The 27523-nt window shown below is 50.0% G+C and overlaps 1 protein-coding gene across 1 annotated transcript; it reads left to right on the forward strand.

Annotated features, from left to right (window-relative positions):
• The first annotated feature begins 316 nt into the window (after positions 1–316).
• On the forward strand, positions 317–26747 carry LOC129342602 (hepatocyte nuclear factor 6-like). The gene is made up of 2 exons (XM_054998450.1): positions 317–1268; positions 26440–26747. The coding sequence occupies exons 1-2, from the start codon at positions 317–319 to the stop codon at positions 26745–26747; spliced, it is 1260 nt and encodes a 419-aa protein (XP_054854425.1).
• The last annotated feature ends 776 nt before the right edge of the window (positions 26748–27523 follow it).

The following is a 27523-nucleotide window of genomic DNA, read 5'->3' on the forward strand; positions in this document are numbered from 1 at the left end:
GGGGGTCTCCCTCTTCCCCTTCGGTATAGATCTCTTCATCTCCAGAGTGGGAAGAATAAATGAGCTTTGAAGTTTGGCGCATGCATGCTTAATTCGGCCTGCTGGTGGATATCTGTGCGTTTTAAGACCCGCTGGCGTCCTTCTCTGTCTCTGCTCTCCATTTCTCCCCTTGAAGGGCTTCAACAAAGATCAGAGGTCCCAGGCTGATCCGTCTCCTCCTGTGGGCAACGATTAATTGGCTCAAGCGATTAAGGAGTCGGAGATTAAGATTAGGTTGCCGAGCGGATGAAGAGATGATGTCCTAGTCGTTGGAAGGATGAACGTCCAGTTGAGTTTGGAGAATGGCGGGGACATGTCCGTCCAAGAGCAGGACCTGATGCACAGCGATACACGGGCCTTGCATTCCGCTCTGCAGAGACCCTCTTTGATGGCCTCCGTCCTGGAGGGGAGCGAATACCACCGGGCTGAGCACGCGCTGGCCACCTCTCTGCACCCTGGACTTGGCTTTGGTGGGGACTCGCCCACCGCCAGCACCGGCAACAGTTACACCACCTTGACCCCTTTACAACCGCTGCACGAGAAATTCCACCATCAACACCACCACCACCACCACCACCAGTGTTTGCCGATGGGCAACGTCATCGGGAGCTTCACCCTCATGAGGGAGGAGAGGGGCCTGGGGACCGGGGGTAACTTCTACAGCCCCTACCACAAAGAGATCGGGATGGGCCAAAGCTTGTCCTCCCTGCCCAGCCCCCAACTGGCCCCCATGCACAACTACTCGGGACATTCCGCCAGCCACTTGGGCAACGAGAAGATGGTGCTCGGCAACAGCTTCGAAGCCCATTCGACCGCCATGTTCGGCAGGATGGACCAGCATTTTTCCAGGGAGATGTCTCCCTCTCAGAACTCGACCATGGCTTCCCCAAACACGATGGGCCAAGCAGCCTACGGTCACCCCCGATCGGACATGAACACCCGGCCGAACCCCCCCATCGCCACCCAAACCACCGTCCTCTCCAGCCAGCTGGAGGAGATCAACACCAAAGAGGTAGCCCAGCGGATCATCGCTGAGCTCAAGAGGTACAGCATCCCCCAAGCCATCTTTGCCGAGAGGGTCCTTTGCCGGTCTCAGGGCACCTTGTCAGACCTCCTAAGGAACCCTAAGCCCTGGAGCAAGCTGAAATCTGGGAGGGAGACGTTCAAGAGAATGTGGAGGTGGCTGCAGGAACCCGAATTTCAGAGGATGGCAGCTTTAAGGTTAGAAGGTAAGATAATTTTTCTAACAGCCGCGATTAGGGGTTAGTGGAAGCTGGAACAATACAAGGAAATTAGATGTCAGATCTTGAGGTCCAAGGCCGAGGCTGCCATCTTACGCAAGCTTCCTTGGGAGTAAGTCCTCTTTTTGCAAAACAGGGCATTCCTCTAAGCGGGTATGCAGGGCCTGCGGGCCCCACCGAAATTTCCCCATCGAAATGTGCATTGCTGGGGGACCACTGAAAAATCTAGCACGAAACTTTTCGGCCTTTCAAGGCAACAGCTATAAAAGGGTGATGGAGGAAGTTGTACATTCAGCAGTCAGGGAATCCGGTTGCCTCTGATCTCTCTAGGCCTGGGCTGATCATGGCTTAGTTAAAATCTTGTGTTTTAATTACATTCAAAATCCACCTTTCCTCCAAGCAGATCAAATCAAGCGCATGAGATTCTCCCTGATTTACCCTCACAAACAACCCTTTGTGGGGGGTTAGGCGTGAGAAACGGTGACTGGCCCAGTTTCACCTAGTGAATTCTGTGGCTGACCCAGGATTCGAACTCCATTCTAGAAGGCAACCCACTCTCTCACCCTCGATCTCTAAACCCTCCCCTCCCCAAAGCTCAGGAATCAGCTTGGTATCCCAGAGAAGAAAGGCACAGACACTGGACATGCACACAGGATGATACCTATTGAATAATTCAGGCTTCTTCTAAAGACGCGTGAGAACATGGAACAGTTGATATTAAATTTTTTTTTGAAAATTCTATTTGAGATTCCTAGCAAGTGTTCCTTCCAGTTCATAATGTAGACATTCCCTTTACAGCTCTTCTGGAAATCTCTCCAGTGGGAGGGAGTTCCACAGTTTGGGAGAGTAAGAGATGTCAAAAATCATGGAACCAGAGGGCATCAGAGATGCTGAAAGTTCAGTTTGCTCACCACCCCAAGGAAGACCTGACTCTCTGCCCTAGATTAATTCAGAAGAAACAAATTCTGTTTGCTCCAGTGCCCCTAAAACTTGGGTTGGCCGCAAGGGACTTCTCCTTAGGCTGCAGCATGCTTGAATGTCACGGAGGGGAGGCCCGGGGGGCCACCACTACCCCGAACAAATTCTCTACTGGAGTGCAGGAAGATGGGCTGCAGCTTCCACGCACCCATTGCAGCCGTGGTTGTCATGGCGGGAGATGCATGAAAGAAAATCATGCCTGAGAAAAATGGGTGGGGGGGAGTTTACGAGAGAGCCGGAAGGGGGGTTGAGTGGCAAAAGACATCTTAATGGTGACTTCTTGAAAACTGTTCTTAGAAACACTGAATAAATAACCACCTTCTAGGGGCTATTCTTCTTGGGCAACATGAATTTCAGCAATCGATGAAACTCTTCCAATAACGAACGACCCAACAGATAGAAGAGAGGGAAGGTTTGCAAAGAATATTGTGCAGATTCTTGATTTCTATACCTCTGCTGTGCTTTTCCTTGTATAGTTCCAGCCCAGTGGGAAATGTCGATCTTTGCTTGCCTGAACGGTGTATGTCCAAACAGGTCCTCCCCGGGCTCTCCTGTAAACAGATAACTCTGTTTTAAAACTTCCCAACTCTTAGTTGTATGCAAAAATTGGAATAATTGTTGTCTGGATTCAAACGAATTTTTACAGCATTCCCTGGTTAGGGTTGTTGTTGGATTTAGCGGGAACGGTGTGCGGGAGGTGGAAAAGAAAGACCAAGCGACAAAGGAGAGATTTGGACAAATTGACACCCGACATGATTTCTTTCAAATGATATTGGGTTTTCCGAGCAAAGATGTCTTCCCCCAATACATGAAGCCATTTTATTACATCTGGGGAAGGAAGCTTCCACTGGTCAGGGGAAAAACATTCCCATTAGCCAAACAGACCTTCTGGCTACCCACCGGCAAGATTCTGGCGTTCTGCAAAGTCGTTTCCAAAGTGATTATCAAAAGTTTGCAATTTTAAAATGGGGATCCAATTTGTGTGGAATTTCATTTTGGCTCCAGTGGACTCCCAATAAGCCCCCCAAATTCTCTGAGGGAAGTCGGGCTGGGGGAAGAGCAGTGCCAAAGGGCTAACTCAATGTACTGGATGCATTCTTCACAGCTGGGTTACATTTCTGATTTCTGAGGCCATCAAAAACATTTTTATTTTATTTATTTATTAGATTCGTAATCCGCTCTCCCCGCCAAGCAGGCTCAGAGCAGCTATTTATTTATTTGTTTGTTTATTTATTTATATTAAATTTATACCCTGCCCTCCCTGTAAAAGGGCTCAGAGCGGCTAACGACATATATTATACAATTTAAACCATACACATATCTAAAAAATCATAAAAACAACACAAACAACTGTGCCGGGGGGCAGAGAAGCCCGAACGTGAGTTTTCATAATCACGCATCACGCAGGAACAAAAGCCACAGAGCCACGGGTAGCACATGGCCTTCAGTGGCTTCAAACCACAGTTCCCTATGCTCTAGTCTATCACACAACAGAAATTCGAACCTGCCCCTCCCATTGTGGCAGAAACACAAGCCAACATTTTCAGGCCGTACTTTTGACATCCTGCCTTTTATCCTATAGCGTGCCCCTTTTTAAAAATAAAGTTCCACCATAATATAACATAAACTTCATGACAGCCACTTTCAAGCGTTTGACCTTGAGCGCTCTCCACCCTGACCAGCTGCCGAAGAGCCCCTGGACTTAGCAAAGGATTTGGAGGGGGGATCTATGGGGTGCAAATAGCACGTGCAGATCTGGGACGTCGCTGTTATTTCCCATAAGAGGGAGCCTGGCTTGCAGAATGCCTTTGTGAATTAACCCAAAGGAAAAATAAAGAACCATGCACCTCCCAGACAAATGGCCAGAAGAGGACTGAGCATGTTCTAAGAGTGACAGCAAGTTGAGAGGTGCTGAGAAAAAAAGCTGGAGAGAAATACATCACTGAGAGAATCTTGCAGGGGGGGGGTTACGGGGTTGGGGTGGGCTTTCCAAATTGTCCCCCGACTTGTCACGGCTAATAGCCATTGATTTTGTCTTGTCCCCCTTTAAAGCCATCTCTAAGTATGCGACTATCGGCATGTCTTGTGGCTGTGAATTCTTTAAGTTATTTCTGTGCTGTGCAATGTACTCTTTCAACCCTTCCGAATCAACTGCCCCTCGATTTCATTGATTCAGCCCAAGTTTTAGTAGTATTATGAGGAGGGGGTGGGGGAGATCTCTCTTTCCACTTTCTCCACCCCATGCAATTTTGGAAACCTTCATCATGTTTAGGGTTGCTAATTTCTAGGTGGGGTCTGGAGATCTCCCAGAATTACGACTGATCTCCAGGCCACAGAGATCGGTTCCCTTGGACAAGATAATTGTTTTGGAACGGGGATTCCATGGCATTATACCCGGCTGAGATCCCTCCCCTTCCCAAACCCCGCCCTCCCCAAGCTCCACCCCCAAATATCCAGGAATTTCCCAATCCAGAGTTGGCAACCTTAATCATGCTCCTCTAATTATCTAACGAAAACAATATTCAATGCAACAAGGGGCCAAGCTACACATGACGAATGACACTTGAATGGCAAGTGTTTTTCTCCCTGTTCACTTGCCCTCCACTCAATCCACTTGCCGTTCAAGTGTCATTCGTCATGTGTAGCTTGGCCCAAAGCCTTGCTAAGGTTCCAAGCAACCCTGGCGTTTACTCACATACTAAGCTCGCAGACATGCTATTATTTTCATCTCTCCAAACCACAGAAAAAGACCCCACTGCCCAGGACTCGATCTGTGCCCTTACCCTTCAGGCCTCAATCCTGGGCTGAATCCACACATCCCGGCATAGCGCCAAACTGCTGGAACAATAGCGTCTTCCTGGCGCAATTTCTGATGGCGCGGATGTCAGAAATCGCGCCAGGAAATTGCTATCGTTCTGACAGTTTAGCGTTATGCCGGGATGTGTGGATTCAGCCCTGGAATATGGGAAGTGATTCCGTCTCAGCATGTGCAGAGTTTGTTACCCTAGCTACTGAGTAGGGGCATGCTTATGTCAGTAATGTCAACCATGCTGGCCAGGCCACACCTGGAGTTTTGTGTGCATTTCTGGAGGCCTCACTTCAAAAAGGATGTGGACAAATTGCTACATAGTCCAAGCATATTTTTTTTCTTGCAAACACACAGTTGACCTTCCGTCACCCAGTTGAAATCCTTATATTGCTGCTGCTGGAACTACTTCTAAAAAATCTGCACAGCCAATCAGATCTCCAAAGGCCAGTCAGAAGGCCTGTGGGGCAAGAGCCCCACCTGGCCCCACCCCACTTTCTAAAACACTTGGCAGGGGTCAGGAAAGGTGTTGGTGGGTGCCGAGGCGCCCACGGGCACCGTGTTGGGAACCCCTGCTCTAAACCATGGTGGGCAGATGAAACCTCCAAGATCAGAAGCAGTCTACTGTTGGGTAGCAAATGCTGTGGACATACAAGAACGGGCAGCTCCTTGCGTCATACTCTGCTTGGGAACTTCACGGAAATATCTGGCTAGCTTCTTTTGGAGCCAGGATGCCGGGCTAGAAATCCTGCAGCCAGATCCAGCCAGATATTTATTTTTATTTATTTTTTATTTTATATTTCAAATTATATACTGCCTATCCTCAGGGGCTCTGGGTGGTGAACAGTTTAAAATCAATAAAAACAGGAAAACAACAATACTAAAATCAATATACAAAACAATAATGAAATAAATTAACCAAGTGCAATGGTGGGGAGAACCCCCCCACCCCAAAGGTGGGAGGCCGACATGGCACCGCCCCCTTCAACCACCGAACGCCTGGCAGAACAGCTCTGTCTTACAGGCCCAGTGGAACGATAATATGTTGCGCTGGGCCCGAGTCTCCATTGACAGAGCGTTCCACCAGGCTGGGGCCAGGACTGAAAAGGCCCTGGCCCTGGTTGAAGCGAGGCGGCCTTCCTTAGGGCTGGGGACCACCAGTAAACATTTATCCGCTGATCGAAGCGATCTCCGGGGAACGTACAGGGAGAGGCGGTCCCGAAACCGCTCAGGGCTTTAAAGGTAAGAACCAATACCTTGAACCTGATTCGGAACCTGATATGTTCTTAGATACCCTTATGATTAGCCCCACCCCCCAGCCCAGTTTCCTGTCTCCATCCATGGCCATGTACAAAGCAGCAGATTGTCATAGCCGATGAGGAGTGGCTCTCGCTGCCTGGTCCTGAGCGCACCATAAACACGTTCACACCAAGTGACAGCCGAGTCCAGCCTCCGCATCTCGTCCGATCCAGAAAGAATCTCACATTCTTCCAGCTTATGATGCTCCTCCTGGCCCCCCCCCCGACCCAGTTCCCTGTCTAGCCCCTCAAGAAACCCCTTGGGGAAGCTCAACAAGGAGGGTGCCAAGGCTCACTGCGGGGACTTGTTAGGGCTGGCCCAACCACTGAGCAAACGTAGGTGACTGCCTAGAGCACCAGATTTCGAGGGCTGCCAAAAAAGTGAGAGGGGCTTCCTCTGTCGGCTCAAACAAAAGCTTGGTGTTCACTGGTTTCTAGAGTCTCCATATATGTTGGCTCTGCTCTTCTGTAGCTGCTGTGGTGGAACATGGAGGGCTTTCAAAGAGCACGACTATTCTTATTTTCACATTGTTCCTTTTGACTGTCCATTGTCAAGCATTCATGCTCTCTACTTATTGGGGTGTGTGCAAAACGCATATTCACGCAGGGCACCAAAGATCCTCAGGTTTGCCCGGCCTCCTGGGCTTGCTCCTTCACTGGTCCAGTCTGACCCAAATCCCTCCGGCGACACTGCAGTGGCTGCGTTTAGCCTGAGAGGTGATGGATGCCCCTTGCTCAGGGCAACAACATGCCTCAAGCGGGGCCTGCCTGCGATGGTGGAGAGTGCCCTCAAGTCATCGCTGACTCATGGAGACCCCTGGTGGGGTTTCCATGGCAAGAGACTCACAGAGGTGGTTTGCCATTGCCCCGCCTCTGCAACGCTGGTCTTCGTTGGAGGTCTCCCCTCCAATTACTAACCAAGGCTGACCCTGCTTAGCTTCTGAGATCTGACCAAAGCAGGCTCACCTGGGCCATCTAGGTGAGGGACAGGCCTGCCTGTATCCCTGCTGAAATTCCTCTTGGCACTATGCTCCATGCCCCCTCCTTCCCCGTGTCTCTCCACTCATTTCCCCCATCAATCTGAAGCCTAACCCCCCCCCATTGTCCCTCCAATGCCCCAGATGTGTCTGTGCAGGAGAGAAGAGGTGGGGGAGAGAGCCAGAAAGAGAGGGCACGGAGGGAATCGGCAGGTCTGCTATACTTAGATATGCTGAGATGCCGTTCTTCTAATAATATTTCCAGCCCTGTCAGAAGATGTCCATAAACCAAGGTTTCGCTGTGCTGACCGCTGCAAATGATATATAATGGGAAGCTTGCCTTGATGGGAAATTAAAAGATTTTCTTTTCTTTTTTTAAAATCACTTAAGTATTCTTGCTTGTAACCGATTCGCATAAATTCCAGAGACTCTCAAGGAACGGGTCACGTTGCCTTTGAGAGAAAGGAACCGATCATCTCCGAGACACATTGGGGTGCCCAGAGGAACTCTGGCAGGGGCCGGCTCTCCGTCTGAAAGTCTCTCGCCCTGGAGACTTTCCAAAGCGAGAGTCAGAAGCGATGGGAGACATTGGCGAGGTTTGGCAGCCAGCGATAGGAAGGGCAGAGCAGCAGAAGTATCTGGGAGAGAATCGGGGCCCCGCATAAACCTTGCGGGCGTCGTAGGTCAAAGAGTGCATATGAAACCACAGGAACTCATTGCCACATGATGTCGGCTTGACCGCTACCGTTGCTGGCTTTTCTGAAGGAGTAGGCTGATCTGTCTTTCAGTGTCCAGTTGCCACAGGAGCAGGAGAGGAGCCAACAGGGGCTAGTAACCGGGCAGGGAGGGGAAAAATGTCCTTATGCCCCCCGCCGGCTCTTGTGAGGTGTCCAGCTGCTTGCAGTCGGTGGACAGAATATTAAGAGAGGCAGACCCTCCAGTCTGGTGTTTGTATTTTAGTTCTAGTTTTAATTGATTTTCAGTGCAATCCTAAAGAGAGTTTCTCCAGTCTAAGCCCACTGAAATCAGAAGGCCTAGACTGGAGTAACTCTCCTTAGGATTGTGCTGTTTATGATGGTTTTAAGGGTTTTTTAAACGCAATTTTATTGTGCCTGTTTCAATTTCTTAGCTGCCTTGGTGGCCCTTGTGAGGGCAGCAAGGCAGGAGATAAATTCGGTAAAATAAAATAAAATTTGGCATCAGAGTTCCTGTTACAGAAATGTATAAAAGATGCAAAATAAGTGGTTTTTCAAGGCCCGTCTTTTTGTCACACTGTCCAGTGACCAAGAGGACAGGCTTTGTTTTCGCGGCTGCCTTCTGGGGCTAAGGGGCAAAACAAGTGCTTGCCCTCCAGGCACAGCTGAGCGTACAGGTGCAGTCTGGGAAGAGGGGCTGCTCTCCCTCCCTCCTTTGTGCGGGTGGGGCAGCAGAAGGCGGGCATGGTGGGTAGGCCCCCGCCCAGCAGCCAGCACCAGCAGCTCTGCCCATCATCCCATGGACCTAGATGGCAGAGCTGGGGGCACTGCTCTGGGTAGCTGCTTGCCATTGGCAAACCTCTGCTAGTGCCCCCCAAGCCTTCTGGCAGCCTAGGCAATTGCCTGGCTCCGCCTAGTGGGCCATCCAGCCCTGGATGCAAACTTAGCTATGTCTGCCTCCACCTCTCCCCTTTCTCCATTTTTAGTCGAAGCTCTTTTTTAAGGGCCAAGGCCATAGACAGCTGTGTAGGAATAATAAAAGGGTTATAGATCCAGAGGAGTTAGCCGTGTTAGATTGTAGTTGCAAAATTGTAAAAAGTCCAGTAGCACCTTTAAGATCAACCAATTTTATTGTAGCATAAGCTTTCGAGAACCACAGCTCTCTTCGTCAGATGCATCATTTGTAGCATAAGCTTTCGAGAACCACAGCTCTCTTCGTCAGATGCATCTGACGAAGAGAGCTGTGGTTCTCGAAAGCTTATGCTACAAACGATGCATCTGACGAAGAGAGCTGTGGTTCTCGAAAGCTTATGCTACAATATGATGCATCTGACGAAGAGCGCTGTGGTTCTCAAAAGCTTATGCTACAATATGATGCATCTGACGAAGAGCGCTGTGGTTCTCAAAAGCTTATGCTACAATAAAATTGATGGTCTTAAAGGTGCTACTGGATTCTTTACTATTTTAAAAGGATTGTGTGGCCACATTTAGTAGCAGTAGTAGTAGTAGAGCAAAAGGGGGACCTGAAGGACTCAGAAGGGAGGGGGAATCCCATTTCCCCCTTCTCCTCTTGTTTCTCCTCCTTCACCTGCAGCCTGCCCCTGTGCCACCAAACTAGGCGCGTCTCCTCTGGCTCCAGATCACTTTTCTTTCGGGCTGCCAACTCCAGGTTGGAAAAATCCTGGCTATTGGGAGGGGTAGAGTCTGAGGGGCTTGAGGAGGGGAGTGACCTCAGTGGGATGTAATGGATCCTTCTCTCCAAAGCAGCCATTTTCTCCAAGGGAATTGATCTTTGTGGTGTGGGGAGCAGTTGTAATTCAAAATAGTCAAAAGTCCCATAGCACCTTGAAGACTAACCAACTTTATTGACGCATAAGCTTTCGAGAGCCACAGCTCTCTTCATCAGCATCTGACGAAGAGAGCTGTGGCTCTCGAAAGCTTACGCTACAATAAAGTTGCCAAGTCTTAAAGGTGCTGCTGGCCTCTTTACTATCTTGGAAGGAGTGCTGTGTGTCCCAGGAGGCAGAATTCAGAAGAGAATGGAGAAGCCATGGGCCTGCATATCAGCAAGAGCATAGTCACATTCGAAGCACTTCACATAGGTAAATCATACAACATCCCTGTAGGGAAGTCCAATAATAGCATCTCTCCACTGCTGGTGGAAGAGTGACGGGAGTCCAGGGTTATCCTGAAAATTCAATGGGGGATTTCTGGCTGTTTGGTGGGTTCCGCACAAGGACAAGATTGTGTAGTTTCCCCATTGCTGACACAGTGCAGCAGCAAGGGGGCTTCCCCGTGGCAGATTTCCCCTGTGGTTTCCTTGCCCCACTTCCCTGGCTTTGGCCATTCCCCTCGACCCTGAGGTTTTTTCCTTTTTTTTTTTAATTGATAAATGACTAGGATTCTTAGTTTATAAGCACCTGTGTATCAGATCTCTGAATTCCCGGCCTTCATTTTTGTTGCACAGCAATGATTTCCCCCTTATCTTTCCCCCATGAAATGGCTAAACAGGCTAGAGACTTCCCTCTTTAAAAATGAAGGCTGGAAATTCAGAGAACCTGATACACAGATACACAGTTATAATGATGCAATGATAGAACAATATTCGATTGCCTTGGGAAAAGCACTCCAGCACCTCCGATTGGGGGTGAGAAATGGCTGCTGTGGGGAGAGAGGCAGGGAGATGGGTTGCCATGTGGGTGGGAGCAAGACAACCCAAACTTTCCCACCCGCACAGCAACTATTCCGGCTCCGCTGCCATGTTTTCCAAACTACAAAGAAGGTTTGGTGAAGATTGCTGGGGAAGAAGGTGCACACATGTGCCCTGATGCTGTGGAGAAGTGAGAAAAAACCTGCTTCTCAACTGGACCGATCAGCTCCACCTTTAACAACAACAATAATAACAACAATGGTTGTTGTGGATTTTCAGGGCTGTATAGCCGTGGTCTTGGCATTGTGGTTCCTGACGTTTTGCCAGCAACTGTGACTGGCATCTTCAGAGGTGTAGCACCGAAAGACAGAGATCTCTCAGTGTCACAGTGTCTCTCTGTCTTTTGGTGCTACACCTCTGAAGATGCCAGTCACAGCTGCTGGCGAAACGTCAGGAACCACAATGCCAAGACCACTGATATACAGCCCGGAAAATCCACAACAACCATCGTTCTCCGGCCGTGAAAGCCTTCGACAATAATAACAATAATATTCAATTTATATATCGCCCTTCAGGACAACTTAATGCCCACTCAGAGCGGTTTACAAAGTGTGTTATATTATTCCCCCCAACAACCACCCTGTGAGGTGGCTGGGGCTGAGAGAGCTCTGAGAGAGCTGTGACTGATCCAAGGTCGCCCAGCTGGCGACAAGTGGAGGAGTGGGGAACCCGGTTCTCCAGACTGGATCTCACTTTGGCAGCCCATTCAATCATCATTCCAGTTTCTGGCACACAAGGGCTTCTCTCGGAAGGAGATCCAGAGGAGTTGGCCATGCTTTTCTGTAGTAGCAACATAGTAAAGAGTCCAGTAGCACCTTTAAGACTAACCAACTTTATTGTAGCATAAGCTTTCAAGAGCCACAGCTCTCTTCGTCAGCATCTGATGAAGAGAGCTGTGGGTCTCAAAAGCTTATGCTACAATAAAGTTGGTTAGTCTTAAAGGTGCTACTGGACTCCACTATCTTGGAAGAAGTGCTCTGTGTCCCAGGAGGCAGAATTCAGAGGCCTGTGTTGGGCCAAGTGAGCAGTAGGAGTAACATGGCAGGGGAAGGAATGAAGGAACAGACACCGTCAGTGTGTGCGCAATGCTCTAGGAATTTCCCCAATCTCTATGATCGTTAGCACAGAGCTGGGGGAGGGTTCCTAGAGTGTCGTATGTGGGAGTGTGTGTGACATCACTTCCAGGTGATGTCATAAGCTCTGCCTCCACAGACTTACCCAAATGGTTTCTAACAATGCTGTGATGTCACTTGTGGTAGTAGTGTCACGGTACTGTGGGATGTTCTAGGATTTCCTTGGATTTCCTTGAATCCAAGAGTGTCTTGTTATGTAGTGATGCTTCCAGTTATGCAGCTGGAAATGACGCTGCGGCTCCAATGGACGCCATTTTGCTCTCTCCATTGTTCTCCCAGGGCTGATGGAGGGGCAGCAGGAGACAGAAGTGATTGGCAGGAGGTGGCCAAAGTGGGCAACTTGGCGCTGCGGCTCCAATGGACGCCATTTTGCTCCCTCCATTGTTCTCCCAGGGCTGATGGAGGGGCAGCAGGAGACAGAAGTGATTGGCAGGAGGTGGCCAAAGTGGGCAACTTGGCGCTGCGGCTCCAATGGACGCCATTTTGCTCCCTCCATTGTTCTCCCAGGGCTGATGGAGGGGCAGCAGGAGACAGAAGTGATTGGCAGGAGGTGGCCAAAGTGGGCAACTCGGCATGCCTCCCCTCCCCCCCCGCCCCGAGCTCCCCTGATTCACAGGTACAGGCCTGTCAACTCTATTCCCAACAGCATTGAACCCAGGATAAATAACCCACGTGGAAATGGCATTAGTTTGTGTTCTGACCCACTGGCCAGTTTTAAGATAGGGTAGGGAAAAAAGGAGCTGACCTTTAGCCATGGCTTTGAGTGCCAGAACGAGTTCTGGTCATACCCACTACCTCTTCCCTGGAAATTTTCCTTCCTAGCTGCGAGTCAAGTTCATTTCCTGTGCAGCCAATTGCTGGTGCTGGCCTAAAAGCAAAAGGAAGTTCTTTGGCTTCAAGAAAGACAACTTACAACGTTCACCGTAGTCTCAAACAGACCTTGCCCGGGGCAACAGGTGTGAAGGCACAGCATGTCGTCCGCCGTGCCTTGGTGCTCATGTGTGGCTGTTCAGCGCTTCCCTGGATTTCAGTACTCATGCGCACGATGTGCAGCACTCGTGCGCATAAGTTTAGTGCTTGTGACACATGATGCGCAATACTTGTATACACGACATTTACACAAACCACACTCAGAAATTTAACTTCCAGGGAAGGGTCGACAGCGAGAGATCAGCCGTTCTAGCAGCTTGCATTAACAATTTTTTTTTTTAAAAAGTATCCCTAAAATGTTTTTTTAAAAGCAACACAGGAAACAATGTCCTGTGCCCTGTAAATCTGGACCACACTGGGGCATAGCACCAGGCTGCACCCATGAATCAGGGATTAAGGGGCAAGCCTTCCCTGAAGATTGCCAGCTTCAGATCAAGAAATTCCTGGAGATTTGGGAGAGTGGCGCCTGAAGAGGGCGGGATTTGGGGAGGGGAAGGACCTAGGGGGTATACTGCCATAGAGTCCACTCTTCAAAGGAGCCATTTTTTCCAGGGGAACTGATCTTTGTGGCCTGGAGATCAGTTGTAATTCCACAATATCTCCAGCCACCACCTGGAGGCCAGCAACCCTAACCTTCCCCACAGTTCTGAGCTGCTGCACATTACGCGTGGAAACGCACCAGCCGTTCAGGTGAAACGATTGTACCTCCTGCTCCAGTGCCCAGTTTTAACACCCAGCGCCTGCTCCTTTTGTGACACCCTCCCTCAGCACTGGCCCCTCAGGGAGCAGTTGAGGCTGACGCCTGGGCGCACAGGTCGCACCACATGAGCGCTGCTATCCTCACATCACATGTCGGCCGCTTCACCTATGCTGAGAGATACAGCTCGCTTGTTAGTGGCTAATGAAGCTGTCAAGGGGTGATAGATCCATCTGGAGGGCGGTCATGCACCGGGATGTGCAAGGGAGGAGACGGTAGAGAAGAAAGGCGTCCCCCCCCCCCGCCTTTGGGGAGATGGCTTTTGATGGAGAAAGTGAAAATCAGCCCTGAAGACTGGTTGGGAATGATCCAGCAATGATCAGCCCCTTTAGTTTCCATAGGAAGGAGGGAAGCAGGGTCCTAATTCTCTCCTCTGCAAGGGGACCCAAAGATATTTCAGCACATTGGCTCTGGATACCTTCTTGATTTAAGATGGGCAGCTGTGTTAGTCTGTCTGTAGCAGCTGAAAAGCGCAAGAGTCCAGTCGCACCTGTAAGACTAACAAAATTTGTTGGTAGGGTGAGAGCTTTTGTGAGTCACAGCTCACTTCTTCAGATACCAGCTTTCGGAAGAAGTGAGCTGTGACTCACGAAAGCTCACACCCAACCACAAATTTTGTTAGTCTTATAGGCGCTACTGGACTCTTGCGTTTTTCTCCTTCTTGATTTTAAAAAGTGAGAGACATTAACAAGTTGCAAAGATAAGGGAGCAAGTTAACCCCAAATGAAAAGCATCGTCAACATGAAACAGTCAAGCGTCTTTGCGCTCATTTATCGTCTGCTGTTGAACCAAGTCCGTTGATTACATTTAAATAAATGTGCATATTACGAAGACCTCAACAGAGGAGACTTAATAATTTAATTTATCCAAATATGTAACACTAATGGTATCTGATGAAGAGAGCTGTGGTTCTCGAAAGCTTAAGCTACAATAAAGTTGGTTAGTCTTAAAGGTGATACTGGTCTCTTTACTATAATTTGTTTATTTATTAATGTCATTTATAGTCCGCCTTTTTCACTGAGGGCCAAGCTACAAGAGACGAATGACACTTGAACGGCAAGTGAACAGACTCACGTGTATTCCTCCCTGTTCACTTGCGCTCCACTTGCACTCCACTTGTTCACGTAGTGATCAAGTGGAGTGCAAGTGGAGCACAAGTGAACAGGGAGGAATAGATGTCTGTTCACTTGCCGTTCCAGTGTCATTTGTTACATTCATCTAATAAACAAAAGTATTTTTCTAATTTCATTGCCCTGGCTTTCATATTAATAAGTGCGGTGGCATATTTTCTTCGATAAATGAATTGTAGGAGGACCGATTTTAATCGGTGGGGTGGGAGGGGCAATGGACTAGACTCGTCCTGATCATTTATTTGATTTTTATCCTACACTATTTCCAAGGAGCAAGGAACAACACACACAATTTCCACCCCACAGATCCACATATTATCCTCACAACAGCCCTATAAGGTAGGTGAGGTTGTATCTCCCTGGTCCTTTAACCACTACAACAGATGTGGGTGTGTTGTGGTGGAAATACCCTTTGGCTTTCCTGCCATTGGGCATTCTGTTCCCTTAGTTTGCGTCGCAGCTGCTCAAACACAGCGGCAAAGGCAAAGAGTAGCCGTATGTGTCAAAAGGCAGAGACATTTCAAGTCCTGCCAGCCATGTTGTGGAAAGCCCTAACCAGAAGGTGATCGGATATGAATATCACACTCGCTGCAGAAGAAGTTGCATTGTCTGGAAACAAAGGTCTCCATTTAAGGAGTATGCATGCCGCCCCCCCTCCCAATATTCCAAAATTCCCAGCTGCAATCTGGCATCTGCATAGAATGGGTAAGGGAAACCTCTATCCTGCCCCCCACCCCCCCGCCTTCGACCTACTGAGGGACTTTATATAAGAGAAGTCATCGATTTTATTTTCCGAGGCAGAGACTGTCACCAGCTAGCAGCCGTACAGTCCCCCACAATTCCCTCTGCTCTGTTCCCTGGGGTGTTTTTTTCTGCAAAGCAAAACATTGATTTTTTTTCGTTTCGATTGGCCCAAAATTGCCCCTTCTCGGTTTTAACCCTGCCCCCAAATGTATTATTATTTTTTTTCCACGAGGGGGGAGAAGAAGGAAAAGAGAAAGAAAGCTGAAATGGTTGGCTCGTTCTAACTCCAATTTGACCTGATTCTCATTGAAAGCACCGGGAGGGACTTTTATAGCTGCCATTTCGAAAAAAGCTCTTGTCACACTGGCTGGTCCACCCAGGGATGCTCCTAGGAGCGAGTCGCATGGGGGAGGCAGAAAGACCAAAGTTTAAAGCTAATTTGGGCTGGGGCAGTGTGGGGGGAGATATCCTGCTTAGGCACAAAGAGAGAATCAAGGCAATACATTTGGGTACCTGAGGAGGGAATTATAAACGCCCCCCCCAGTCACCGTAATCTGTCTTGCAAACTCAATGACACAAGCCTCTGAGAAACTAATGGGTGTACTAGAACAGTAGAAGCAGCAAAGCCTGGGGAACTCACTGCCACAAGATGTAGAGGTAAAATAGCTTTTTAAAAAAGGAAGAAGCGAATTCACAGAGCAAATATTAGCTACGTGTGTGTGTGTGTGTGTGTGTGTTATGTGCTATCAAGTCGCCTTTGACCTATGGTGACCCTACGAAGGAAAGACCTCCAAAATGTCCTCTCAGATCCCGCTCAGATCCTGCCAACTGGCGGACGTGGCTTCCTTTATTGACTCAATCTATCTCATTTTAGGTCTTCCTCTTTTCCTGCTGCCTTCCACTTTTTCCTAGCATTATTGACTTTTCCAAAAAATCATGTCTTTTCATGATGTGACCAAAGAACGATAGCCTTAGTCTTGTCACTTTAGCTTCTAGGGAGGATTCAGGCTTGATTTGATCCAGGACCCACTTATTAGCTATGGCTGCCTCTATATTCAGTGCCGGATAACTGAAATGAGATTTGTCTGGCTGAATAAAAACAAGCGTGTATGAAATGAGCAGAAATTTCACAAAGCCGATGTTGCTGAATTCGGGACTGGCCCGAACGCTCGCTTCTGCACCTCCGGAAACGCCTGTTCTACATTTGTATCTAAAAAGCCAATTATAAAGATAGCTTTGGGGTGGTAGGAGGCCAAACGGTCTTGTAAGGAGAATCTAATCCCAGTAAAGCCTTTTTGCAAACGCACCGAAAACTGCCCCCTCAAAGAATCCTTGTTTCCAAATGAAGAACAGGCGTGCCATCTCTCACCTCTCCCTTCCCCCTGCCACCAATTCTGCCCTGCAAGGGTTAACACGAACGGGCTGCTCTTTACAGCACAAGCCTTGCTTGGATCTGATCAATATTTTCTATCAGCGTGCAGTCAAAGATGAGGCGCAAAGGTGGGGGGGAGGCGAGGCTGCTGGGGTGAGAGCTGGAGAGCAGAAAAGGCAGCGAGGAGAGGGGAAGGCAGTCTGTCACGTTTCACGGCCGCAAGACAGACGCATCTATCAGGGCTTTAAAAAGTCTCGCCACTTTGGGCCCAGCCAGTATTTCTTTTCCTGATCCCTCCCCAAGCCCATCTCTGCTTCCTCCTCCCCTCGCTCACAGCTCTGGGGTGGCCCTCTCTGACCCGCTTCGGCTCGGCCTCAGGCCACAGCGGCTACGAGGATAACCGTCCACCCATTAGAGCCGTCTCTTTTCCGAATCAATCGATTATACGGGGTTGGATCCTGTGGCTACATCCCATTAATGGTGGCGCCTTCCCCTAACGCAAGAAGTGAGAAGGCAGGAAGGTTGTGAAAGCCGGAAGGGACCGGGCAGAGGACCGGTTCCAGTCAGGCCCTCTTGGAGGCCCAGAAGGGCGTGGGCTGCTTTTTAGTCCCCCAGCCCTGACCAAAATAAAAAAATGGAGGCACGTGATGCGCATAAAAACAAGTTGTTTGGGGGGCATTAAATAAATATCTAAATGTGAGGCCCCCTGTGAGCACCAGACTCAGGGCCGATAGCCTTGGTCTCTGTGCCTTTCGTTTGGCCCTGCTTCCAGGCAGTGCCATCAAATATGTTGGTTCAGCCACTCTTACCAACGTGCTCTTGCTAAAGGGAAAGCACCCCCTAGAGTTTCCGACTCCAGGTGGGAAGATTTGGGGGTGGAGCCTAGAAAGGGTGGGGTTTGGAGGGGAGGGGCCTCAGCAAGGTAGAATGCCACCGAGTCCACCCTCCCAAGCAGCCCTTTTCTCCAGGGGAACTGATCTCTATGGCCTGGAGATCAGTTGTAATTCCGGGAGCTTTCCAGCCACCACCTGGAGGTTGGTAACTCTAGCGCCTCCATTGGCAGGACAGATCAGCAGGATTTGGTCCCTGGTGCTGAACTGAGGTCAGCAGAACGAAATTTGTAGATGAATTTGAAAGGTTCTGCTGGGAGGGCGGAACACGCATTTCGAGGGAAAGAAAATTCCGCTGGGAGGGCGGAACACAAATTTCAAGGGAAAGAAAAAAAGTTTCAAGGAGGCAAGAGGAAGTTTATATGCTCTGCACAAGGAAGTTTATATTCTCTGGTGAACATTCATGTTGCTAGCTGCTATTCTTCACCCCCCCTCCCCCGTCAGCGTATGTAAGAGAGAGGAAGGCTGAACATGTAAGGGAAAGAGGGAAGAAGCATAGCGGTTAAGTGGTTGGGCTGCGAATCAGCCCTCTGCTGGTTCGAATCCCACTACTGCTATGAACTCAGCAGATAGCCATGGGTCAGACACTCCTCTCAGCCCCAGCTCCCCAGCTGGCTTATGGAGATAATAATACACTGACTTTGTTCACTGCTCTAAGTGGGGCACTCATCTGTCTAGAAGGGTGGTATATAAGCACAGTTGTTGTCAGGCCCGGCGCATCCATGGAGGTGGTGCTGGCAACTGCCTCGAGCACTGAACTCTAAAGGAGGCGCTGTGCCAGCCCTTGATGACCCCCCCCAACCCAGAAGTGGGCCGCGTCTCCACTCACCTCTCTGCCCCTTTGCCGTTGCCGCCTGCCTCAGCTTGGCTCTCAGTGAGCCGGGTATCCCAGGTTGTGCGGCAGCAAGCGGGGAAGTGGGCCGCCTCCCTGCCACTTTGCCGCTGCCGCCCGCCTCAGGTGAGGGGGACACTCCTGCACAATGATGTCACAAGTGATGTCATTGCACAAGGCTGAAACGCGCATGCGCACGGGCAGGGGACACAAGTAGGTATCTCACCTCAGGCACCAGAAACCCTGGCACCGCCACTGGCTGTTGTTAGAGCGGGGTGTAGTAGTTAGAGTGTTGGACTAGGATCTAGGCGGCCCAGGTTCGAATCCCCGCTCTGCCATGGAAGCTTGCTGGGTGCTCTTGGGCCAGTTGCACACTCTCAGTCTAAGCTTCCTCACAGGGTTGCTGTGAGGATAAAATGAAGGAGTGGAAACCAAAGTAATCCCCTTTGGGTCCCCACTGTGGGAAAGGCAGGGTATAAATAAAGTAAATAAATAAATATTTCACCACCCCATTAAGACCCTTCTAATTCGAACGCTGGGTGGAGGATTGGAACTGGAAGAAGATTCTCCTATTCATTTGTAGCTCTCTGTTTTTCTATGCTGGGTCCCAGTTTATAAAATGAGGTCAGACCTAACTCCCCACCAGAGTTGCCAACCTTCAGGTGGCGCCTGGAGTCCTTCCAGAATTACAACTCATTTCCATCCTACAGAGATAAATGGCTGCTTTGGAGGGTGGATGCTATGGCAACGTAGCCCCACTGAGTTCCATCCCCCAAACTCTACGGCTGCCAGACCCTGCCCTCATATCTCCAGGAATTTCCCAAGCCAGAATTGGCAACCCTACCGCCATCCCTGCCTGGGACCCACAAATAATATTACTCCAAGTGGTTCATTAAGGATGGATCCACTTGGCTGAGGTGGTTTGAAAGTCCCATTGATGCTGAGAGAACACAGGCACGCTTTTCGAACCTGGGGCAAACTCTGAAATAGTTCTGTACGTTTCCATTGGGGCAAAACACTGGTTGTGGTGAGCGTCTATTGGCCAGCACCGGTGCAATCACCAACAGTTTGTTCATCTCCAACCATTGCTTTGCCACACTGTCTTCAATAGCAGTAGAACAAGACTTGGGTCCAACACTTTCTGCACTTCGAACCCATGCTCTACCAAGCTAATTACAACATGTATTCAATTTAGCTTCCTGACACTCTAACTCGCAATATCCCTCCCACCCTCTGCCTAGGTTATAAGGACTCCCACCTTTTCCCATTCCATCTATCTGATGAAGAGAGCCTTGACTCTCGAAAGTAATAGCCTGGAAATCTAGTTGTCTTTAAGGTGCTGCTGGACCCGAATCTTGCTCTTCTGCTACTGACCAACACGCTACTGACCTTCTTGAAACTATCTTCAATAGCGGTGTGACCAGCAGAAATTTCTCAGTCACATCTCCCCCCCCCCCCCGTCCCACTCCCCACTTCTTCCCTGGCAGCATCTCCAGGCGAGGAAAGTCTTCACCAATTACATTTCTACTGCTATGAAAGTCACAAGAGTAGAGGCAGGGAGAAAGAAAACTTGGCAAGGTTCAGCTCAGGGTAGTTACAGTGGTCTTTGCAAGCATCCTAACTCCAGGAACTTCTCTTTCTTGCTACTAGCCTGGGTAGTTAACTAATTAACTTGCATGGGGAAAGATGATAGTCCTTGGTTTAGAGAGCCTTTTTAAAAAAATAGTAAAGAGTCCGGTAGCATCTTTAAGACTAACCAACTTTATTGTAGCATAAGCTTTGGAGAACCACAGCTCTCTTCGTCAGATGCAGACAGAGAGCTGTGGTTCTCGAAAGCTTATGCCTTGATAAAGTTGTTTAATCTTAAAGGTGCTACTGGACTCTTTACTATTTTGCAACTACACGGCTAACTCCTCTGGACCTTTAAAAAAGGGCATTTAGATAACAACATTCCATTTATATACCGCCTTTCAGGATGACTTAACACCCACTCAGAGTGGTTTACAAAGTATGCCATTATTATAGCTGAGACAGCTAAAAGCTGTGACTGACCCAAGGTCACCCAGCTGGCTTCAAGTGGAGGAGTGAGAAATCAAACCCGGTTCTCCAGATTAGAGTCCCGTGCTCTTAACTTCTACACCAAACTGGCTCCATCCTGCATGGCTTAGTGGAAGAATCTGAACTCAGGCTCCCCAGACCCAGCCCAGTACACCGCTATACCACAGTGGCAGAATAGCTTGGAGCAGTATGGGCCAATCAGAGTCCAGCCTTGTCCAGTATGAACTGTGGTAGAGCTGTCAGGAAGCAAAGAGGGTTGGATCCTGCCGATCCGACCCGTTAGGGGCTGTGCTTTTCCCCCAGCCTCTTAAATGGAGGGAAGGTTCCTTGTGCCTGAGGAAAGCACCCCCATTAGCGGAGGAGGTCTGCAGTGAGAGCTGCAGCTTGACTAGACAACATTATTCTGGTCTGGTGCTTTAAGTAGCAGGTGGGGCTTGGATTCGAATCTCTGTTTTGGTTTCGCACTAGAACCACTCGAGCTTGCCCGCGCACAGGGACAGCGTGCCAGGTCCCACCCAGGCTTCTGTATCAGACCCAGCCAGCTGTGACAGTTACTTGCTCAGTGTTTCCAAAGACCGCTAACGGTTGGATAGAAATCTGCAAAGAGCCGCCTTCCTCCAGTCTCAGCCGCATTCACGGGGCGCCCCCCCCCCATTGCCTGTCCGATTGCCAATTGTTAATTAAAATAAAAGACTCATTTAGAAATCAAAAAATGTGCAAGGTTTTAACACAGGGTGATAAAATCTCAGCCCATTAAATCTTAATGGAGACCCGCTGCCAGGTTTGCTCCACAACATCTGAGCTTCGCAGAATTACATCTTGTTTTAATATTATGATGGACCTGGGCTGCTCGGGCTGCCGTTTCATTCCCTTGCCTCTGCTTTTAAATTGTGTCTATTTTATATCCATTCTTGGTTGCTGCCAAGAGAAGCTGCAGGGGCGAGAGGAGGCGCTCTGCATAGGGTTGCCAAATGAACTAAAAAAGGGCCCCCGGCCTGTTGTTGTGCCTTTCACCGAAATGAGCAGCTGAGACATTTTGGAGACTGTCCCAGTTTGGGAAATTCCTGGAGATTTGGGGGTGAACCCTAGAAAGGGCGGGGTTTGGAGGGGAGGGGCCTCAGAGGGGTAGAATGCCACCGAGTCCCGCCCCCCCCGCCCAAGCAGCCATTTTCTCCAGAGGAACTGATCTCTATGGCCTGGAGATCAGTTGTCATTCCAGGAGATCTCCAGCCACCACCTGGAGGTTAGCAATGCTGTCATGGGCTAGCATCTCTCCCCTTCCGTTTTTAACCCATCCTTTCTCTAAGGGGTGCAGGAGGACTTACCCACTCATTCTCCCTCCTCTCCCTCCTCACAACAACCCTGCGAAGTAGGCTCTGCTGAAAGAGCTCCACTAGCGCATTGCTTCACCGCTGAGAGAAGGGGCTCAGGTGTTGGGGCAGACCATCTTCTGCCAGAGACCCCCGAGAGCCTGCTGCTGGTCAGAACAGGCAATGCAGAACCGGACAGAGTGAAGGGCGGCCCTGGGAGCAGGTGGCATCATGGGCTTGCGGACCCATTTTGGTAAGGGCGGCGTTTTCCTCTGGTGCCGGGAGCCCTCCCCCAGGGCCTGGCGTGCTTTGAGCAAATGCTCAGGGCTGGAGCACCCGCTTGGCCTCGGGAGGGCCCAAGATCGGTCCTGGGCACCTCCCGTTGAAGGATCTCTGCGGCCTGAGCCCCGGCTGCAGAAACTACTGGGAAGAAAAAACAGCCCTGGAAAAGGGCATCGCTCCGTGGCCCCCCCCAGACCCCCCAAGGAATGGGGGGTGGGGAGAATGAGACTCCTTGCCTGCCCAGCCAGGCACATTCCACCATGACCCGGCTGGCTGCCACCTCCCCTACTGCACGTAGCATGGCCAGGCCCAGCACTGCCCTTCTTGACCCTGGGCTGGCCAGGACCGGATGGGGTTGCAGGCCCTTTGGCCCCCCAAGAAAAGCCCCAGCGACCCTAATGGCCGCTCCACACCTGGCAAGAAAGGAGAGGGTTTGTGGCTCAGTAAAGAGCACCCGCTTGGCACACAAAAGGCTCCAGGCTCAATCCCCCCCTGCAGCTGCCCATCAAGGGCCGAGCAATAAGGTTGCCAACTCCAGGCGGGGAAATTCCTGGACATCTGGGAGCGGAGACTGGAAAGTCAAAAATCGGACAGGGACCCCTGCCCTCCCCATTGCTCCTGCTAATGATATGGTTGAAGAAGGCAAAAACAGTGTGTGTGTGTGGGGGGGTCCAAACTGTTGAACCCCCCCCCCACATTTGCTGTCCATCAAAAATAAATCTAGGTGCTAACTGATCAGGAAAAAGAATCAAGCTTGCTCCTGCGCTCTTAGGAGCAGGTTTAGCTTTACATAACAACACAGGGACCTCATCATTCCTGCACCTCATGCTACGATTAAAAACAACAACAACAACAACAATGCTTATATACAGCTCTTTTAGACAGATTAGTGCCCCACTCGGAGCGGTGAACAAAGTCGGTGTTATTATTCTTCCCACAATACACCTGGGGAGCTGGGCTGAGAGGAGGGGCTGACCCAAGGCCACCTGCCGAACTCATGGCAGGTGTGGAAGTCGAACCAGCAGGGTGCTGATTCACAGCCCAACTGCTTATTTATTTATTTATTTAATTTATTTATTTATTTTATTTATTTATTTTGTTTTGATTTCTGTTTCGCCCTCCTGGCACTGGCAGGCTCAGGGCAGATTACATTCGCAGCAGCTCCTATAATAATAACTGCGTTTTTATACCACCCTTCAAGGAAGATTAGTGCCACACTCTTGAGTGGTGAACAAAGATGGCATTGTTATTATCCCAGGAATAAAGCTGAGGAGCTGGGTTGAGATGAGTGGCTTCCCCAAGGCCACCTGCTGAGTTCAGAACAGCAGTGGAAGTTGAACCAGCAGGGTGCTGATTTGCAGCCCAACCACTTAACCACTCTGCTGTTCCGCCAGGCGTATGGTTGACGCTGGTTGGGCCTCCCCGCCGGCCGACTAGAGGAAAACATGCCCCTCTACCCACCCCGCCTGTTAAATACTTTGGAGATGGTTGGGTGGTGGTTATTGGAGAAGTCTGCTGCTGTGTGTTTTAAATATTTATGTGGTTTTACTGGTTTTAAAGTTATATGCATTTTAAATTATTATATCGATTGTAATCCGCCCTGAGCCTGCTGATGCGGGGAGGGCGGAATATAAATTGAAATTGTTGTTGTTGTTGTTAACAACAACAACAACAAAGCAGCTCTTGAAGACACAAAGGCAAGGGCCAGTGGAAAAGTTGGCAGCCCCGCCAGCAACAATCCGGCAACAGATTCACCTCATCCCCTCCCACCTAACTGGCTATTTTTGCAGACAGACCCCCCCAATTGTTCCATTTAAGTATTTACACACACTTCTGCTTTGTTTGGGGAACCAATCCAAAGCAAGCCTAGGCCTCCGGTTTCTTCTGTCAACCAGGGCCGGTTCTTTGGCTGAACCAGGGCTTTTTTTCAGCTGGAACACGGTGGAATGGAGTTCCGGCACCTCTTGAAAATGGTCACATGGCTGGTGGCCCCACCCCGATCTCCAGACAGAGGGGAGTTGAGATTGCCCTTCGTGCCGCTCCAGCGGCGCAGAGGGCAGTCTAAACTCCCCTCTGTCTGGAGATCAGGGGGCGGGGCCACCGGCCATGTGACCATTTTCACCGAGGGCGATTTAAACTTTGAAAAACTTCCCCCTTGTTCCAGCTGACCCAAAGTGATGTCATTGTGTGGTCCTGAGTTCCACCACTGAGTTCCACCACCTCTTTTCCCAGAAAAAAAGCCCTGGGCTGAACCATCTAAGTAGCTAGGGTTGCCAGCTCCAAATTGGAAAATTCCTGGAGATTTAGGGGTGGAGCTGGAGAGGGTGGGGTTTGGGGAGGGGTCTCAATGGGGTATAATGCCATAGAGTCCACCCTTCAAAGCTGTAAAGTCATTTTCTCTATGGGAACTGTTCTCTATAGTCTGGAGGTTAATTGTAATTCTGGGAGATATCCAGGCCCTCCCTGGAGATTGGCAGCCCTTGGTGCCGCAATCAGGCCAGTGATGCTAGACCTCAGGGCTTCGGATTGCCTCAAGCCATGGGTGGCAGAGGAGGCCTTCCTCCCTGACGCTGGACTGCCATTGGCCGGTCTAAGCCAAGCCCAGAACTCCTCTAAATTTCTGCCGGGATCATCAGGGAATCTCATCTGAGTGACTAGTTAGGACTTGCTCGGAGTTGGCCAGGGATCCCTCTCCAAGGAGGCTGAAGGCCTAGGAGACCCAGAAGGAGATGGAAGATTTCAGTCACCAGAGCTATTGATTCGGCATTAAATGTCCGTGCTCCTCCCCTCCCTCCATGCAGTTAAGTGCAGGCATAAAAGCAGGATTCAGCAGGGCTACCTTCTCTAAGGTCATCCCCCCAGCTAGAACAGCAAATCTGGAAATGTTCTTTCTTTTCGGTTCCAGCCAGCCCCAGTTCTAGAGAGAAAAGCAGGGACACACAGCACTGGCCGTTGCTCTTGGAGAGGCATCCCCCCCCTTCTCTCGTGCGCAGGAGGAATGCCTCTTCCAAGATGACCTTTGGCATCCACGGTTCATAAACAAACTTGCACGGACGCCCATCAAAACGGTGAATCTCATGGGTGAATCCATCAAAGAGCGGTTGCATCTTCATGGCAGGGCACGGTGTGATCTAGCAGGTGCAAGGATCTATTGGACCCACTCGTTCTTGAGCCGTACCATTGGTCACTTGCCCACAGCCTGCAGAGAGAGCTGCTCAGTTTTTCTCCCCTCCCCAAGAGAGGCTGGAACTGAAGGTCTTCATTTCCTGTAGTTCTTGTAGTTGTGACAGCCCCCCACCCTGCAGGGCCAAGGCTGCACCTGGGGATTTTCTGCCCAACCAGCAGCTGATCTAAAGGGACATAGGAACAGAAGTTAAAAGAGGTTGGAACTTGCAGCAAGTCCGCATTGCAAGGTCCAGTGAATGCCAGATTCCTCCCCCTCTTTAGAAATTCAGGCAGCTCAGAGAGGCTTATCTGGAACTATCTTAATTCAGGACAATTATTAAAAGCTTAATATTTAATTAGGACTTTTCGCTTAAGTGGTCAAACTTTCTTGCCTACATCATCTCAGTAATCCTTCCCGAAAGGTTTATGACTCGTCTCATATTACGGCTGGAGAGACTGAGGTTCAGAGAGCCTCCCCATCAGTTGTATGGCTGAACCCAGCGGCTATTAGCTCATGTGCTTAACTGGTGAAGGCACTAGGGTTGCCAACTGACCAGGAAGATGCCCAGCCAAGGCCGCTTCTGGGTCTCTCGCAGAGATGCAGAACTCACAGGCGAAGCTTTTCGTGGCATGGAGTAAACCCATCACACGTCTGCTGGTGAAACCGGTGTCGACAGCACAGTGAGAGGGGCAGGTTCAGAAGTTGGCAACCATCCATGCCCCCAAGCTATAGGCTTGCCAGCAACCTGGAAGGGGGGTGGAAATGTCCCACTTTCTCTAGCAGAGATTTAATGGGATGTAATTTAACCTCCATGCCTTGAGAAGTTTCAGCTGCCTAAGTCTCTATCAGATGGGGCAGGACATTTTTCTCCTAGCCTGTTGGCTTGGCAATGCTACTGAGCTAATAACTGCATGTGGACAAGATTCGCGTTTAGTAGTTGCTGAACCCGAATCTTCTACAACAGACCGACAAGCAAAAATTTGTTTATTTCGCTATCTTTTCAAAGTGCCTTTCTATGAGTCGTGTGTAACTGACGGGTTTTCAATTTTCCTCTCCTCTTCTTCCCCTCGCCCTTGCTGCCTTCCCCTCAGCCTGCAAAAGGAAAGAGCAAGAGCAAAGCAAAGCCGACAGAAACCACGTCCCTAAGCGCCACCGGCTGGTCTTCACCGACATCCAGCGCCGCACGCTCCACGCCATCTTCCACGAGAACCAACGCCCTTCCAAAGACCTGCAAATCACTATTGCCCAGCAGCTAGGCTTGGAGCTTTCTACTGTCAGCAACTTCTTTATGAATGCTCGGCGGCGCAGCCTGGACAAGTGGATGGAGGAAGGCCGCTCTCCGTCCTCAGGCAGCCATGCCTCCAGCACCACCTCCGCCGTCACTTGCACCAAAGCGTGACGGGCCCCGAGCGGACCCTTCTTCCCTCGACCCTCCACATACCAAAGATGGCGGGATGGGACGGCACTTGGCCAGAGTCTTGCAAAGAAGGGGCAGGCTTCACCCCTTCTCCGGGTTTCAGCCTGCTTCAAAACAAAACCGGATCCTCCGCGAGGTAACCGTATTGTTACCTAGACTGTGAGGAGGGTTGCACCAAACATCTTCATAATAATAATAATCAGGAATAGAAATAGAGGGTCTCCCCTTGCGGAAGGAGGGAGGCTTCGAAGGAGCTGGAGGTCAAGGCCTCTTTCTGAACTTTTGCTTCTACTACCATTTCCCTTTGCCACCTGTTCTTTTTTATCCTTTTGAGGAGGCAGTGCCATCTAGTGGCGAGAGGCTGGCGGGGGGGAGAGACTGTGAAAAAAAACTCTGATTATGGTGAAGGGGGAATAAATGAGAGGGCCAAATATTGGAAATTCCATGCAGAAGAAAAGGAAGGCTAAATCCAGGCCAATGAAGACCAGATGAATGGAGCTCCTCTCCCTTGGCCCCGTAACAACTGGATAGATAAGCTCTGAGCCGGTCCCAACTAGCCTCGAAAATGCTTAAAGTGAGCCATGGACTGGCACAGACCCCCAGTTCAGAGGCTGACCTTGCAGAAGGAGGCAACTCGGTTTCCCGGCAGGTTCAGGCGGAAATTATACAGATGCAGCAGTGAGAAGCGTGGCGATGAACTTCCACCTGTTCTCCACCTTGTTCCTTCCCACCTTCTGGCAGCCTAGCACGGCCCACTG

The sequence above is a fragment of the Eublepharis macularius genome, chromosome 1, assembly GCF_028583425.1.
Source record: "Eublepharis macularius isolate TG4126 chromosome 1, MPM_Emac_v1.0, whole genome shotgun sequence".
NCBI classification, from domain to species: domain Eukaryota; kingdom Metazoa; phylum Chordata; class Lepidosauria; order Squamata; family Eublepharidae; genus Eublepharis; species Eublepharis macularius.

Bases quoted from the DNA above. Each gene is read 5' to 3' on its own strand.
- LOC129342602 (XM_054998450.1), top strand. From the start codon at position 317: ATGAACGTCCAGTTGAGTTTGGAGAATGGCGGGGACATGTCCGTCCAA. The intron at 1,269-26,439 runs GTAAGATAATTT...CCTTCCCCTCAG, and splicing joins GGCAGCTTTAAGGTTAGAAG to CCTGCAAAAGGAAAGAGCAA.